The sequence below is a fragment of the Coregonus clupeaformis genome, unplaced genomic scaffold (assembly GCF_020615455.1).
Source record: "Coregonus clupeaformis isolate EN_2021a unplaced genomic scaffold, ASM2061545v1 scaf0051, whole genome shotgun sequence".
NCBI lineage: Eukaryota > Metazoa > Chordata > Actinopteri > Salmoniformes > Salmonidae > Coregonus > Coregonus clupeaformis.
The window spans coordinates 1-17,500 of record NW_025533506.1 but is presented as its reverse complement, the minus strand read 5'-3'; the positions used below and the strand labels follow the sequence as shown (position 1 = coordinate 17,500).

Genomic DNA, 17,500 nt, shown 5'->3' with positions numbered 1-17,500 from the left:
AGTAGTATGATAGGTCCAGTGTAATGTGTTGTTTTACAGGGTCAGCCATAGTAGTATGATAGGTCCAGTGTAATGTGTTGTTTTACAGGGTCAGCCATAGTAGTATGGTAGGTGCAGTGTAATGTGTTGTTTTACAGGGTCAGCCATAGTAGTATGATAGGTGCAGTGTAATGTGTTGTTTTACAGGGTCAGCCGTAGTAGTATGATAGGTCCAGTGTAATGTGTTGTTTTACAGGGTCAGCCATAGTAGTATGGTAGGTGCAGTGTAATGTGTTGTTTTACAGGGTCAGCCATAGTAGTATGATAGGTGCAGTGTAATGTGTTGTTTTACAGGGTCAGCCATAGTAGTATGATAGGTGCAGTGTAATGTGTTGTTTTACAAGTTCAGCCATAGTAGTATGATAGGTCCAGTGTAATGTGTTGTTTTACAGGGTCAGCCATAGTAGTACGGTGTCCCTGGAGCAAATTAGGGTTAAGTGACTTGCTCAAGGGCACATCAACAGATTTTTAAACTTTGTCATTGCGGGTATTTGAACCAGCGACCTTTCGTTTACTGGCCCATCACCTAGTGTAGTATTAGGGATGGGCATTTGAAATGATTTCACTATTCAAATAATATCATGATACAGTCTTCACACCCCTTGACAACAAAAATGTGTTAAAGCCTGAATTACTACATACAGTAATGAAATGTCTTGAGTCAATAAGTATTCAACACCTTTCTTATGGCAAGCCTAAATAAGTTCAGTTGTAAAAATGTACTTTACAATTGAATTGAAATTAGGCCTAACTGAATGATAAGGAGGACAGGTTGATTTAATTTAGAAAGACAATCGTGTAATTATGAGTTTGATTTATGCCTTTTTATCAGCTGCAAATCATTTGACCGCGCGCCTTGTGGGTTGATACCATTCTCTTTTATGTTTTATTTACTGTAACTCTGTTACTAATCTAATGTATTGTGGGAAACGAAAACATGCTACGTGTTGCAGTAGTCCTTTAGAATAATGCAGAACATATCCTTGACTCTATCCAAGTTGAGGAGCGGGAAACAAACTGATGCCAGTCAGCCTGCACAGCCGGCCCATCCAAACTACACCCAAACTACACCTTAACTACACCTAAACTACACCTTAACTATACCTAAACTACACCCAAACTACACCCAAACTACACCCAAACTACACCTAAACTACACCTAAACTACACCCAAACTACACCTAAACTACACCTAAACTACACCCAAACTACACCTAAACTACACCCAAACTACACCTAAACTATACCCAAACTAATTTCACACATAATAAGAGTTAGCCTATAGACAAGATTAAATTGACAATAATCTGATGAGTGACAATATTAGGACTATCAGTTGTCAAATTGTCCATGAAGAGACGGGCGCATCTTGTAATTGACAGATGCAGAGAAAGAAGCATCACATTATCAAGTCCTCCTCCAGAGTCACATGCAGGTAAAACATTGTGATTTCTATATAGAATCTGAAAGAGCATATTCTGCACGTTCAATGACACTTATCTTTGAATATCTGTGCTGTCCGTGCATTGAGCACATGACCACTGGCGCGGCAGCATTTCTCTGGCTACTAAGCAAAGACTAGCAACATAATAAACATAATGAAAATATACTATTCTGTCGTCAATGGATGAACGGGCGCTAGAAACTGCTAATGGTGCAAACTGATAGTGGTTAGGCGCCGATGTCCAAACCAAGTACTTGCTCAATGGTGTTGATACTCCTGGAGCTTTACATGGGCAAAGGCAGAAATGTGACCATGGACAACTTCTTCACATTCATTTCCCTGGCAGACAAGTTGATTAAAAAGAAGACTAGCCTGCTAGGAGCTGCTCAGAACAACATACCATTGGAGCTGTACTCCACATCAGTGATGGAGCGTGGGAAAGCAACACTCCCGGTGTACAGATGTAAAATAAATAAGAGTGTTTCATCCTCAGCACCATCTGGATCTGTCTTCCCCAAGCACCACAGCTCCCACTGGGGAACAGAAGACCCAATGTCAAGGCAGCAGGTCCTGCTCTCCCTCTTCGCCAAGCACCACAGCTCCCACTGGGGAACAGAAGACCCAATGTCAAGGCAGCAGGTCCTGCTCTCCCTCTTCGCCAAGCACCACAGCTCCCACTGGGGAACAGAAGACCCAATGTCAAGGCAGCAGGTCCTGCTCTCCCTCTTCCCCAAGCACCACAGGTCCCACTGGGGAACAGAAGACCCAATGTCAAGGCAGCAGCTGCACATGAAACAAGGCCCATGAAAACTGTGCAGTGCAAACTATTTGTTTGTGGGGTTTGCTCACACAAAGCCTTGAAGCTGTGTGCTGACTGTGGACCCAAAGCATAAAGAGAAGATGAGATTGATTGATGTGTAAAGGCACGGGTGTAAGGACACAATACAGTGTCTGATACAATCAACCAATGACTGTTTCTATATCTTGTCATTAATATATTTCCATGCAATTCATCCTTTACAATTGTTTATGCAGCAAATACAGCAAATCATTTCACCTGTAACCTGCGTATATTATTATTATCATGTTTTTCCTTTCTACTTTGTCAAAAGAAGCTGAACTTTATTAATTACTCTATTAATAATCTAATCTACAAATAAAGTTGATAAAATGTGATTCCAGTGTAATGTTTTTATTGTAATGGAAACTAAAACAGGCTTACGTTTTTCCAGGACTTTGTAGAATTATACAAAACATATCCTTGACTCTATCTTAGTTTTTTAAAATTGATATATTCCCATGAATATTTCTTAATGCAATTAATAATTGACAATAATTTATGCATTTATTTATCAAGCATTTATTTATCAAGCATGTTTGCTGCACCTTGCAGGTAGATATGCATCTAGATATGCATCATGTAGTAACCAAAAAAGTGTTAAACAAATCAAAATATATTTTATATTTGAGATTCTTCAAATATAAAATAAAGTTGATGACAACTTTTGAACGGTAGTGTATGTATGAACAGACTGTTACACTACCAATCAGGTTTGTTCAAATAGGATCCATCTCATTGGTCAGTGCTGATCAGTGACCCACCATGCATCCCTACACCTTCCCCCTAGCCCTTTAGGGTGCACAGATCTGAATGGAAGCAATGAAGTGGGGGCGGCAGTTAGCTTAGTGGTTAAGAGCGTTGTGCCAGTAACCGAAGGTCGCTAGTTCTAATCCCCGAGCCGACTAGGTGAAAAATCTGTCGATGTGCCCTTGAGCAAGGCACTTAACCCTACTTGGATAAGAGCGTCTGCTAAATGACTAAAATGCTAAATGTAAATGTAATGACAGCTTTGCACACTCTTGAGATTCTCTCAACCAGCTTCACCTGGAATGCTTTTCCAACAGTCTTGAAGGAGTTCCCACAAACACTACCGTTCAAAAGTTTGGGGTCACTTAGAAATGAGAAAAATAGCATTTTTTTTTTACCATTTAAAATAACATCAAAATGATCAGAAATATAGTGTAGACATTGTTAATGTTGTAAATCAATCAATCAATTTTATTTTATATAGCCCTTCTTACATCAGCTAATATCTCGAAGTGCTGTACAGAAACCCAGCCTAAAACCCCAAACAGCTAGTAATGCAGGTGTAGAAGCACGGTGGCTAGGAAAAACTCCCTAGAAAGGCGAAAGCCTAGGAAGAAACCTAGAGAGGAACCAGGCTATGAGGGGTGGCCAGTCCTCTTCTGGCTGTGCCGGGTGGAGATTATAACAGAACCATGCCAAGATGTTCAAAAATGTTCATAAGTGACAAGCATGGTCAAATAATAATCAGGAATAAATCTCAGTTGGCTTTTCATAGCCGATCATTAAGAGTTGAAAACAGCAGGTCTGGGACAGGTAGGGGTTCCATAACCGCAGGCAGAACAGTTGAAACTGGAATAGCAGCAAGGCCAGGCGGACTGGGGACAGCAAGGAGTCACCACGGCCGGTAGTCCCGACGTATGGTCCTAGGGCTCAGGTCTCTCAGTTGGCTTTTCATAGCCGATCATTAAAGAGTTGAAAACAGCAGGTCTGGGACAGGTAGGGGTTTCGTAGCCGCAGGCAGAACAGTTGAAACTGGAATAGCAGCAAGGCCAGGCGGACTGGGGACAGCAAGGTGTCATCATGCCCGGTAGTCCTGACGTATGGTCCTAGGGCTCAGGTTCTCAGAGAGAAAGAGAGAAACGAGAGAATTAGAGAGAGCATACTTAAATTCACACAGGACACTGGATAAGACAGGAGAAGTACTCCAGGTATAACCAACTAACCCCAGCCCCCCGACACATAAACTACTGCAGCATAAATACTGGAGGCTGAGACAGGAGCGGTCCGGAGACACTGTGGCCCCATCCGAAGAAACCCCGGACAGGGCCAAACAGGAAGGATATAACCCCACCCACTCCGCCAAAGCACAGCCCCCCGCACCACTAGAGGGATATCCCCAACCACCAACTTACAATCCTGAGACAAGGCCGAGTATAGCCCACAGAGGTCTCCACCACAGCACAAACCAAGGGGGGCGCCAACCCAGACAGGAAGATCACGTCAGTAACTCAACCCACTCAAGTGACGCACCCCTCCCAGGGACGGCATGAAAGAGCACCAGCAAGCCAGTGACTCAGCCCCTGCAACAGGGTTAGAGGCAGAGAACCCCAGTGGAGAGGGGAACCGGCCCGGCGAGACAGCAAGGGCTGTTCGTTGCTCCAGCCTTTCCGTTCACCTTCACACTCCTGGGCCAGACTACACTCAATCATATGACCTACTGAAGAGATAAGTCTTCAGTAAAGACTTAAAGGTTGAGACCGAGTCTGCGTCTCTCACATGGGTAGGCAGACTGTTCCATAAAAATGGAGATCTATAGGAGAAAGCCCTGCCTCCCGCTGTTTGCTTAGAAATTCTAGGGACAATTAGGAGGCCTGCGTCTTGTGACCGTAGCGTACGTATTGGTATGTACGGCAGGACCAACTCGGAAAGATAGGTAGGAGCAAGCCCATGTAACGCTTTATAGGTTAACAGTAAAACCTTGAAATCAGCCCTTGCCTTAACAGGAAGCCAGTGTAGGGAAGCTAGCACTGGAGTAATATGATCAAATTTCTTGGTTCTAGTCAGGATTCTAGCAGCCGTATTTAGCACTAACTGAAGTTTATTTAGTGCTTTATCCGGGTAGCTGGAAAATAGAGCATTGCAGTAGTCTAACCTAGAAGTAACAAATGCATGGATTAATTTTTCTGCATCATTTTTGGACAGAAAATTTCTGATTTTTGCAATGTTACGTAGATGGAAAAAAGCTGTCCTTGAAACAGTCTTGATATGTTCGTCAAAAGAGAGATCAGGGTCAAGAGTAACACCGAGGTCCTTCACAGTTTTATTTGAGACGACTTTACAACCATCAAGATGAATTGTCAGATTTAACAGAAGATCTCTTTGTTTCTTGGGACCTAGAACAAGCATCTCTGTTTTGTCCGAGTTTAAAAGTAAAAAGTTTTCAGCCATCCACTTCCTTATGTCTGAAACACAGGCTTCTAGCGAGGGCAATTTTGGGGGCTTCACCATGTTTCATTGAAATGTACAGCTGTGTGTCATCCGCATAGCAGTGAAAGTTAACATTATGTTTTCGAATAACATCCCCAAGAGGTAAAATATATAGTGAAAACAATAGTGGTCCTAAAACGGAACCTTGAGGAACACCGAAATGTACAGTTGATTTGTCGGAGGACAGACCATTCACAGAGACAAACTGATATCTTTCCGACAGGTAGGATCTAAACCAGGCCAGAACTTGTCCGTGTAGACCAATTTGGGTTTCCAGTCTCTCCAAAAGAATGTGGTGATCGATGGTGTCAAAGGCAGCACTAAGGTCTAGTAGCACGAGGACAGATGCAGAGCCTCGGTCTGACGCCATTAAAAGGTCATTTACCACCTTCACAAGTGCAGTCTCAGTGCTATGATGGGGTCTAAAACCAGACTGAAGCATTTCGTATACATTGTTTGTCTTCAGAAAGGCAGTGAGTTGCTGCGCAACAGCTTTTTCTAAAATTTTTGAGAGGAATGGAAGATTCGATATAGGCCGATAGTTTTTTATATTTTCCGGGTCAAGGTTTGGCTTTTTCAAGAGAGGCTTTATCACTGCCACTTTTAGTGAGTTTGGTACACATCCGGTGGATAGAGAGCTGTTTATTATGTTCAACATAGGAGGGCCAAGCACAGGAAGCAGCTCCTTCAGCAGTTTAGTAGGAATAGGATCCAGTATGCAGCTTGAAGGTTTAGAGGCCATGATTATTTTCATCATTGTGTCAAGAGATATAGTACTAAAACACTTAAGTGTCTCTCCCGATCCCAGGCCCCTCGCAGAGTCTGCGCAGATCCAGGACAGCTAAGCCCTGGAGGAATACGCAGTTTCAAAGAGGAGTCCGTAATTTGCTTTCTAATGGTCATGATCTTTTCCTCAAAGAAGTTCATGAATTTATCACTGCTGAAGTGAAAGCCATCCTCTCTTGGGGAATGCTGCTTTTTAGTTAGCTTTGCAACAGTATCAAAAAGAAATTTTGGATTGTTCTTATTTTCCTCAATTAAGTTGGAAAAGTAGGATGATCGAGCAGCAGTGAGGGCTCTTCGGTACTGCACGGTACTGTCTTTCCAAGCTAGTCGGAAGACTTCCAGTTTGGTGTGGCGCCATTTCCGTTCCAATTTCCTGGAAGCTTGCTTCAAAGCTCGGGTATTTTCTGTATACCAGGGAGCTAGTTTCTTATGACAAATGTTTTTCGTTTTTAGGGGTGCAACTGCATCTAGGGTATTGCGCAAGGTTAAATTGAGTTCCTCAGTTAAGTGGTTAACTGATTTTTGTCCTCTGACGTCCTTGGGTAGGCAGAAGGAGTCTGGAAGGGCATCAATGAATTTTTGTGTTGTTTGAGAATTTATAGCACGACTTTTGATGCTCCTTGGTTGGGGTCTGAGCAGATTATTTGTTGCGATTGCAAATGTAATAAAATGGTGGTCCGATAGTCCAGGATTTTGTGGAAAAACATTAAGATCTACAACATTTATTCCATGGGACAAAACTAGGTCCAGAGTATGACTGTGGCAGTGAGTAGGTCCAGAGACATGTTGGACAAAACCCACTGAGTCGATAATGGCTCCGAAAGACTTTTGGAGTGGGTCTGTGGACTTCTCCATGTGAATATTAAAATCACCAAAAATTAGAATATGATCTGCTATGACTACAAGGTCTGATAGGAATTCAGGAAACTCAGAGAGGAACGCTGTATATGGCCCAGGAGGCCTGTAAACAGTAGCTATAAAAGTGATTGAGTAGGCTGCATAGATTTCATGACTAGAAGCTCAAAAGATGAAAACGCCATTTTTTTTTTTGTAAATTGAAATTTGCTATCGTAAATGTTAGCAACACCTCCGCCTTTGCGGGATGCACGGGGAATATGGTCACTAGTGTAACCAGGAGGTGAGGCCTCATTTAACACAGCAAATTCATCAGGCTTAAGCCATGTTTCAGTCAGGCCAATCACATCGAGATTATGATCAGTGATTAGTTCATTGACTATGACTGCCTTTGAAGTGAGGGATCTAACATTAAGTAACCCTATTTTGAGATGTGAGGTATCACGATCTCTTTCAATAATGGCAGGAATGGAGGAGGTCTTTATCCTAATAAGATTGCTAGGGTGAACACCGCCATGTTTAGTTTTGCCCAACCTAGGTCGAGGCACAGACACAGTCTCAATGGGTATGGCTGAGCTGACTACACTGACTGTGCTATTGGCAGACTCCACTAAGCTGGCAGGTTGGCTAACAGCCTGCTGCCTGGCCTGCACCCTATTTCACTGTGGGGCTAGAGGAGTTAGAGCCCTATCTATGTTGGTAGATAATAGGAGAGCACCCCTCCAGCTAGGATGGAGTCCGTCACTCCTCAGCAGGTCAGGCTTGGTCCTGTTTGTGGGTGAGTCCCAGAAAGAGGGCCAATTATCCACAAATGTTATCTTTTGGGAGGGGCAGAAAACAGTTTTCAACCAGTGATTAAGTGCTGAGACTCTGCTGTAGAGCTCGTCACTTCCCCTAACTGGGAGGGGGCCAGAGACAATTACTCGATGCCGACACATCTTTCTAGCTGATTTACACGCTGAAGCTATGTTGCACTTGGTGACCTCTGACTGTTTCATCCTAACATCGTTGGTGCCGACGTGGATAACAATATCTCTATACTCTCTACACTCGCCAGTTTTAGCTTTAGCCAGCACCATCTTTAGATTAGCCTTAACGTCGGTAGCCCTGCCCCCTGGTAAACAGTGTATGATCGCTGGGTGATTCGTTTTAAGTCTAATACTGCGGGTAATGGAGTCGCCAATGACTAGGGTTTTCAATTTGTCAGAGCTAATGGTGGGAGCCTTCGGCGTCTCAGACCCCGTAACGGGAGGAGTAGAGACTAGAGAAGACTCAGACTCAGACTCCGACTCGCTACATAATGGGGAAACCGGTTGAAGGTTTCTGTCGGCTGAATGAGCGACACCGGTTGAGCATTCCAACAGTATTTCCCTCCAGAAGCCATGAGAAAGTTGTCCGGCTGCGGGGACTGTGCGGGGGGATTTATACTAACGTTACTGTCTGTACTTACTGGTGGCACAGACGCTGTTTCTTCCTTTCCTACACTGAAATTACCCTTGCCTAACGATTGCGTCTGAAGCTGGGCTTGTAGCACAGCTATTCTCGCCGTAAGGCGATCGTTCTCCTGTATATTATGAGTACAGCGACTGCAATTAGAAGACATCATGTTAATGTTACTACTTAGCTTCGGCTGTTGAAGATGTTGATGAACCATGTCCAGATAAAGCGTCCGGAGTGAAAAAGTTGAATAAGGGAAAAAGTTGCGATGGAAAAAGGAAAATAACGTAAAGTTGGCAGCTAAAACGCACAGGAAAATGACTCTTCTGTCTCGGGATAAACGTCCGGGGTGAAAAAGTTTAACGAAAAAGATGAGTGAGGACAAAACTAAAAAAGTTGGTAAATTTGTTGAACACAAAGATTGATTAAAGCGTTTATTAAAAGTAAAGCGTGAATAGTTTGGCAGGTAGCCAAGTAGCAACAAACAGCACAGCAGTACGGAGACAATGCGGAAGCGAGACGGAAGTAGCTGGAAACGGCTGAATTTTAATGGTATATCTACATAGGCATACAGAGGCCCATTATCACAACCATCAGTCCTGTGTTCCAATGGTACGTTGTGTTTGCTAATCCAAATTTATAATTTAAAAAAGCTAATTGATCATTAGAAAACCCTTTTTGCAATTATGTTAGCACAGCTGAAAGCTGTTGTGTTGATTTAAAGAAGCAAGTCTTGAGACTAGTTGAGTATATGGAGCATCAGCAATTGTGAGATCGATTACAGGCTCAAAATGGCTAGAAACATTTACATTTTAGTCATTTAGCAGACGCTCTTATCCAGAGCGACTTACATCAGCAATTAGGGTTAAGTGCCTTGCTTAAGGGCACATCGACAGATTTTTCACCTAGTCGGCTCGGGATTAGAACCAGCGACCTTTCGGTTACTGGCACAACGCTCTTACCCACTAAGCTACCTGCCGCCTAGAAACAAATAACTTTCTTCTGAAACTCGTCAGTCTATTCTTGTTCTGAGAATTAAGGCTATTCCATGCAAGAAATTGCCAAGAAACTGAAGATCTCGTATAACGCTGTGAACTACTCCCTTCACAGAACAGCTCAAACTGGCTTTAACCAGAATAGAAAGAGGAGTGGGAGGCCCCGGTGCACAACTGAGCAAGAGGACAAATACATTAGAGTGTCTAGTTTGAGAAACAGACGCCTCACAGGTCCTCAACTGGCAGCTTCATTAAATAGTACCCGCAAAACACCAGTCTCAACGTCAACAGTGAAGAGGCGACTCTGGGATGCTGACCTTCTAGGCAGAGTTGCAAAGAAAAATCCATATCTCAGACTGGCCAATAAAAAGAAAAAATTAAGATGGGCAAAAGAACACAGACACTGGACAGAGGAAGATTGGAAAAAAGTGTTATGGACAGACGAATCAAAGTTTGAGGTGTTCGGATCACAAAGAAGAACATTTGTGAGACGCAGACCAAATGAAAAGATGCTGGAGGAGTGCTTGATGCCATCTGTCAAGCATGGTGGAGGCAATGTGATGGTCTGGGGGTGCTTTGGTGGTGGTAAAGTGGGGGATTTGTACAGGGTAAAATGGATCTTGAAGAAGGAAGGCTATCACTCCATTTTCAACGCCATGCCATACCCTGTGGACGGCGCTGATTGGAGCCAATTTCCTCCTACAACAGGACAATGACCCAAAGCACAGCTCCAAACTATGCAAGAACTATTTAGGGAAGAAGCAGTCAGCTAGTATTCTGTCTATAATGGAGTGGCCAGCACAGTTACCAGATCTCAACCCTATTGAGCTGTTGTGGGAGCAGCTTGACCGTTGAGTACGTAAGAAGTGCCCATCAGGCCAATCAACTTATGGGAAGTGCTTCGGAAGCATGGGGTGAAATCTCTTCAGATTACCTCAACAAAGTGCTTTCCTCTCTATCTTAAATAAGCATGCCCCATTCAAAAAATTCCAAACTAAGAACAGATATAGCCCCTGGTTCACCCCAGACTTGACTGCCCCCTTGACCAGCACAAAAACATCCTGTGGCGTACTGCATTAGCATCAACAACCCCGCAATATGCAACATTTCAGGGAAGTCAGGAACCAATAGCACAATCAGTTAAGAAAGCAAAGCTAGCTTTTTCAACAGAATTTCATCCTTAGCACTACTCCAACGTTGACTGATAACCTGACCCAGGTTGCAGGCATATTCATTTCTTTCTCTTGAGTGGGCAGCCTGATGAAAGCCAGTCAATATTTAAATCACCCAAAAATATACCTCTCTATTATATCACATTATTATCAACATTTCACACATGTTATCCAGATACTTTTCTTGGCTTCCCACCAGAATGGGCTTTGTGAGGCAATACCTGTACCATATTATCCAACATATTTAACATGAGATCCTCTAAGTTGACAGAATCTGGTTCTGAATATAAACAAAACACCTCCACCTTTGGCATTTCTGTCATTTCTGTAGATCTTATAACCATGTATTGCTACCACTGTATCATTTAAAGTTATTATCTAAGTGAGTTTCAAATTCAAATTATTGATTTAATAACCTTGTTTCTTGTACATTGTTAGCGTGGGCTATTTTTAACACTGCCTGTATTTATTGTTTTCATTTCTTTACTGTTAAGCTTAGCAAAGTAGACATGCTCATTTATTTACTTAGTGCAGGGTGATCACTAGTACTTCCTCTGCACACCACCTCCAGTGCTCACAGTATAACTCTGGTTCATAGCACAAGATTCTCACGCAATGCTGTAGGATCAGCAGAGGCATTCCGCATAGGACATAAATTAGGTTACTTACATTTGTGTCTTCCAACGCCCGGGATAATTACATTTGCTAAGCATTATACACTCACTAACACAATGGTAAGATTATCTAGGCTGGACTTGGGTCATTGATAATCATTGTCTCCTCGCAGCCTTATAATGCTGTGAAAAGGATCCAGGAACTCCAATGATTTGGGTGATCCCATCACTCCTTACTCATAGCTTTGTTTCCAGAAGATATCACAATTGTCAATAAATGTTACACACAGCAGAGCTGGAATAGTCACGAAGCCAGTTATGGAGTGCTAAAGTCTAGTAAGCTTCGTTCAATGCCACGATTTGGGGGGGGGGGATATTTATGGGCCATTTGTTGGATTGTCAAGGAAACCAATCAGATCTTTCAAATCCATCTTCAGCTGTTTGTAGCTGCCCTTCATGTCATTGAATCCCCATGAACTATGATAACTCACTTTTCCTGATGCTGGTTTAAAATGTTTTGGGGGCAGCTTATTGATGCCCCTATACTGTCAAGGTTTGGTTCCAAGGGACTGAACATTTCTCACCATTAGACTTCCCTCCAGCAGTGAAAGAAATTGAAGAAATCTGCCATTCCTCCCCTCCAATTGTGTCTATAGGTCCTCTCTGATCTCTGTGTCATATAGGTTATCTGTGAACCCCCTCTCTGATCTCTGTTGTCTATAGAGGTTATCATGAGCTCACTATCTGATCTCTTTCTTGGTTATCTACACTATTACTCTGTGTCTTGGTTATCTCAGAGCCACTCTCTGATCTCTGTTCTATTTATCTAGCCACTCTCTGACAGTCTCTGTGTCTATAGGTTATCTAGACCACTCTCTATCTCTGTGTCTATAGTTTATCTGAGGCCACTCTCGATCTCTGTGTCTATAAGGTTATCTGAAGGCCCACTCTCTGATCTCTGTGTCTATAGGTTATCTGAGACCACTCTCTGATCTGTGTGTTTACGTTTTACTTTTATTGTTTGTTAGGGGTCAGGTAGGTTGTTCCTACCAGAAAAATATTGATTTCTCCTTTTTTTGCTTCTGAGGAATGAGTCCTTCCATCCATCTCTACCCCATACAAAATCATTAAAATCATATAATACACTGTGTTCTTTTGCGTTGTTTGTATTACCATAATTGATCACCAGTCAATATAAGTCAGCAAAACATAACATTGGGGTTCATGTAAATGTCCGTACTCGGCATAAAAAATCCACTCGTAATTAGTCATTAAAAGTGACCTCCGTCATGCAATTGTCCTTCTCATTCATACAATCAATTCAATAAACTCCCATTCCACACAATAAAAGAGTATCAAAATCTCAGCAGTCTTCACCTACAACTAACACATACCATCACGTATTAATCACCCCAACAAATAAATCTGTAGTAAGTCGGTCAGTCAGACACGATCCGAAAGCCACGGAGCGCGGCCAGTCTCCAAAGGCCACGGGGGACAGCGGACCAGCGATCTCCCGCGAAGAGCCACGCGGAGACGCAGACCAGCAGATCTCCAGCGAGAAAGCCACGGAGAACAGCGGAGACCAGCAGATCTCCAGTGCGAAGGCCACCGGGGGAGCAGCGAGTCCAAGCAGATCTCCCAGTGGAAAGGCCCCGAGGGAACAGCGGGAGACCAACGATCTCCCAGCGAGAAAGGCCCCGGAGAAGCAGCGAGACCAACAGATCTCCAGTGGAAAGGCCACCGGAAAACAGCCAGACCAACAGATTCCAGTGGAAAGCCCCACCGGAGGACAGCCGGACCAGCAGACTCGTGGAAGGCCACGGAGAACAGGCGGGGGGACCAGCAGATCTCTCCAGTGGAAGGCCACCCGCGAGAACGCGAGACCAGCGTCTCCAGCGAAAAGGCCACCGAGGAACAGGCGGGGAGACCAGCAGATCTCCGGTGGAAAGGCCACCCGAGGCGCGGGACCAGCAGATCTCCAGCCGAAAAGCCCCTGAGACGGAGACCAGCAGATCTCAGTAAGCCCACCGGAGAACAGCGGAGACCAGCGGGGTCTCCAGCGTGGCGAGAAAGCCCACCGGAAGGTGCAGCCGAGACCTCCTACAGATCTCCAGTGGAAGGGCCCACCCGAGAACAGCGGACCAACAGATCTCCCCAGAAGCCCTCGAGAACAGCGGGACCAGCAGATCTCCAGTGAAAGGCCACGGAGAACGCGAGACCAGCAGATCTCCCAGCGAAAAGCCCGGAGAACAGCGGAGACCAACGATCTCTCAGTGGAAGCCCCAACAACCTCTCCAGCAAAAGGCCCGAGAACAGCGGGGACCAGCGGATCTCCCAGTGGAAGGCCACGAGAACAGCGCGGGGGCCCGCAGATCTCAGTGGAAAGGCCACCGGAGGGCAGGCGGAGACCAGCAGATCTCCCAGCGAGAAGGCCACGGGAGGGCAGCGGGACCAAGCAGATCTCCAGCCAGAAAGGACCCACGGAGAACAGCGACCAGCAGATCTCCAGCGCGAAGGCCCCTCCGGAGGGCAGCGGAGACCGGCGATCTCCAGCGAGAAGGCCCACGGAGGGCAGCGGGAGAGCCAGCAGATCTCCAGCGAGAAGGCCCCCGAGAGAACGCGGGACCAGCAGATCTCAGTGGAAAGGCCACGAGACTACCCATCTCCCGCCGAGAAAGCCCACGGGGAGAACAGCGGCCAGCGATCTCCAGTGGAAAGGCCACGGCGGAGCAGCGGAGGACCAGCAGATCTCCCAGTGAAAGGCCCCGAAACGCCGTCTCAGTGGAAGGCCACCGCGAGACAGCGGAGACCAGCAGTCTCAGCGAGAAAGGCCCCGAGACGCGGAGAGCCAGCAGATCTCCAGCCGAGAAAGGCCACGAGCGGACCAGCAGATCTCCGCGAAAAGGCCCCTCGACAGCCAGCAGATCTCCAGCGAAAAGGCCACGGAGAAGCAGCGGAGACCAGCAGATCTCCAGCCGAGAAGGCCCGGGAGCGACCAGCAGGTCTCCCGGTGGAAGGGGCCACCGGGCAGGCCGAGGAACCGCAGTCTACCCGAGAGCGGGACCAGCCGATCTCCCGCGAAGGCCACGGAGGGCAGCGAGGACCAGCCTGATCTCCAGCGAAGCCCCACCAAACAGCGAGACCAGCAGATCTCCAGCGAAAGGCCACCGAGCCGGCGGAGACCAGCTTCAGATCTCCGGCGAAAAGTCCACGGAAACAGCGAACCAGCAGATCTCCCGCGAGAAAGGCCCGGAGCAGCGGAGACCAGCAGATCTCCCCGAGAGGCCACGAGGAGCCAGCAGAACCAGCAGATCTCCCGAGAAAGGCCACGGAGGAGGCAGCGAACCAACGATCTCCAGCCGGAAAGGCCACGAGGAGACGCCCACAGATCTCCAGCGCAAAGCCACGAGAACGCGAACCAGCAGATCTCCGCGAGAAGGCCCGGAGGCAGCGGGGACCAACAGATCTCCAGCGAAAAGGCCACGCGGAGAACAGAGACCAGCATTTCTCCCGGCGAGACCCCCGAACCGCGAGACCAGCAGATCTCCAGCGAGAAGGCCCGGAGAACAGCGGACCAGCAATCTCCAGTGGAAAGGCCACCGGAACCCGGACCAACTTGATCTTGTCCCAAATAAGTAATCCATCTGGTTGATCCTGCACATGCTCAGTACAACAACAACACAAACTGGGTGTAAAAGCTTCCAAGCTGAGGTTCTACTCTCTCACGTCACAACCCCGTGATGCTGTTATTTAATGGTTTAACGCCCCATTGGCAGGAGAAACACCTTCACGGGTGGGTCCTATAGGTTAACTTGAGGGCCACTTTCCTCAGTCTGTGTGTCTCTGTTTATCTGAGGGCCACTTTACCTGATCTTTGTCTATAGGTTATCTGAGGGCCACATTCTGATCTGTGTGTCTATAGGTTAACTGAGGGCCACATTCTGATCTGTGTTCTATAGGTTAACTGGGGGCCCACATTCTCAGTCTGTGTGTCTTGGTTATCTGAGGGCCACATTCTAGATCTGTGTGTCTATGGGTTAACTTGAGGGCCACATTCTATCTATGTGTCCTATAGGTTCTGAGGGCCACTTTCTGATCTTTGTCTATAGGTTAACTGAGGGCCACTATCTGATTGGTCCATAGGCGAGCCCTTCGTCGGCCATCTTCAAGGCAGCCGGAGGCGAAGGATTGTCCGAGGGCCCTCGGGCCACCCCACAACAACCCACCGCACGCCCCCTCCCTCCTGCCCTCTGCCCTCTACCCTGGTACCCTGACCACCGCTGGTCCTGCCCCTTCCACCAGAAACCCGGCCCCCTGCCCTTCCCCCTCCACACCTGCGCCTCAGGGTACTCCCTAGTCTTAACCCTAATCCTAATCCCCAACCCAACTGCAGTATAACCTACCTAAGTCTACCTTAATGTAAATCCCCAACAAGACCTGCACCCAATACCTTAACCCCTAGTCTTAACCCTATGCTATTCCCCAGCAAGACCTGCAGCACACAAGTAACCTTAATCCCTGTCTTACCTCAATCCTAATCCCCTCCAACCTGCAGCAGCCCGTACCTTACCTTCTCTAACCCTTCATGCTAATCCCCAACTAAACCTGCACACACAGGTAACCTTAACCCCTAGTCTTAACCCCCTAATCCTAATCCCCCTCAACCTGCAGCATTGACACAAGTTAACTTACCCCTAGTCAACCCTAATCCTAATCCCCCTCCAGACTTTACACAAGGTAACCTTAACCCTATCATAACCCTAATCCTATCCCCCCTCAGACCTGCAGCATTGACACAAGTAACCTTAACCCCTAGATCTTAACCACCTAATCCTAATCCCCTTCCAACCTGCAGCATGACACAGGTAACCTTAACCCCTTCTTAACCCCTAATCCTAATCCCCCTCCGGAGCCTGCAGCATGGACACGAGGTAACCTTAACCCCTAGTCTTACCTAATCCTAATCCCCAACAAGTCCTGAGCGGCTCAGTACCTTAACCCTTCTTACCAGCCCACTAATCCTATCCCCAACAAGACCTGCAGCAGCACAGTACCCTTAACCCCTATTCTTAACCCCTAAATCCCTAATCCCCCTCCGAGCCTACAGCATGACCACAAAGGGTAACCTTAACCCCTAGTCACCAACCCCTAATCCTAATCCCCCTCCAGACCTGCAGCATGACACAGTAACCTTAACCCTTCTTAACCACTACCTATCCCCAAACCTGCAGCCTGCACAGGTACTTAACCCCTATCTTAACCCTAATCCCCAACAGACCTCAGCAGCACAATACCTTACCTAGTCTTAACCACTAATCCTATCCCCTCCCTGCAGCATGACAGTCATTAACCCCTCTCTTAACCCTAATCCTAATCCCCAACAAACCTGCAGCATCACAATACCTTTCAACCCCTAGTCTTAACCCTAATCCTAATCCCCAACAACCTGCAGCAGCACAAGTAACCTTAACCCCTTCTTACCTAATCCTAATCCCCCCCCCAACCTGCAGCAGCTGACAAGGTATTAACCCTAGTCTTAACCCCTAATCCTTCCCCCTCCAACCTGCAGCACTGACACAAGCTCAACCTTAACCCCTAGTCTCCAACCTAATCCTAATCCCCCTCCAACCTGCAGCAAACAGTAACTTAACCCCTAGTCTTAACCACTAATCCTAATCCCCCTCCAACCTGCAGCATGAACACAAGGCCACCCTTCACCCCTAGTCTTAACCCCCTAATCCTAATCCCCCTCCAACCTGCAGCAGAACAAAGTACCTTACCCCTAGTCTTAACCACTATCCTCATCCCCTCAACCTGCAGCATACACAAGTAATTAACCCTTTTCTAATCCTAATCCCTCGACCCTTCTTTGCAGCAAAGTAACCTTGTAACCCCTAGTCTTAACCACTAATCCTAATCCCCCTCCAACCTGCAGCATGACACGAGTAACCTTAACCCCTAGTCTTAACCACTAATCCTAATCCCCTCCACCTGCTAGCAGAACAAGGGGTAACCTTAATAGTCTTAACTAATCCAATTTTTTTTTCTAAAAACCTTTTTTCGATTTATCATTATGGTAA

The 17,500-nt window shown here is 46.3% G+C and overlaps 1 protein-coding gene across 1 annotated transcript in view; it reads left to right on the top strand.

Annotated features, from left to right (window-relative positions):
• Positions 1–15,766, top strand: part of ice2 (interactor of little elongator complex ELL subunit 2) — a gene marked incomplete at its 3' end in the record, with an annotated part of 64,782 nt that extends 49,016 nt beyond the window's left edge. Inside the window, exons 14-15 of the mRNA XM_045212792.1 lie at positions 15,343–15,370; positions 15,564–15,766. Coding sequence (XP_045068727.1) covers positions 15,343–15,370; positions 15,564–15,766 — 231 coding nt within the window. The remainder of the gene's footprint in view (positions 1–15,342; positions 15,371–15,563) is intronic.
• Between the last annotated feature and the right edge of the window lie 1,734 nt (positions 15,767–17,500).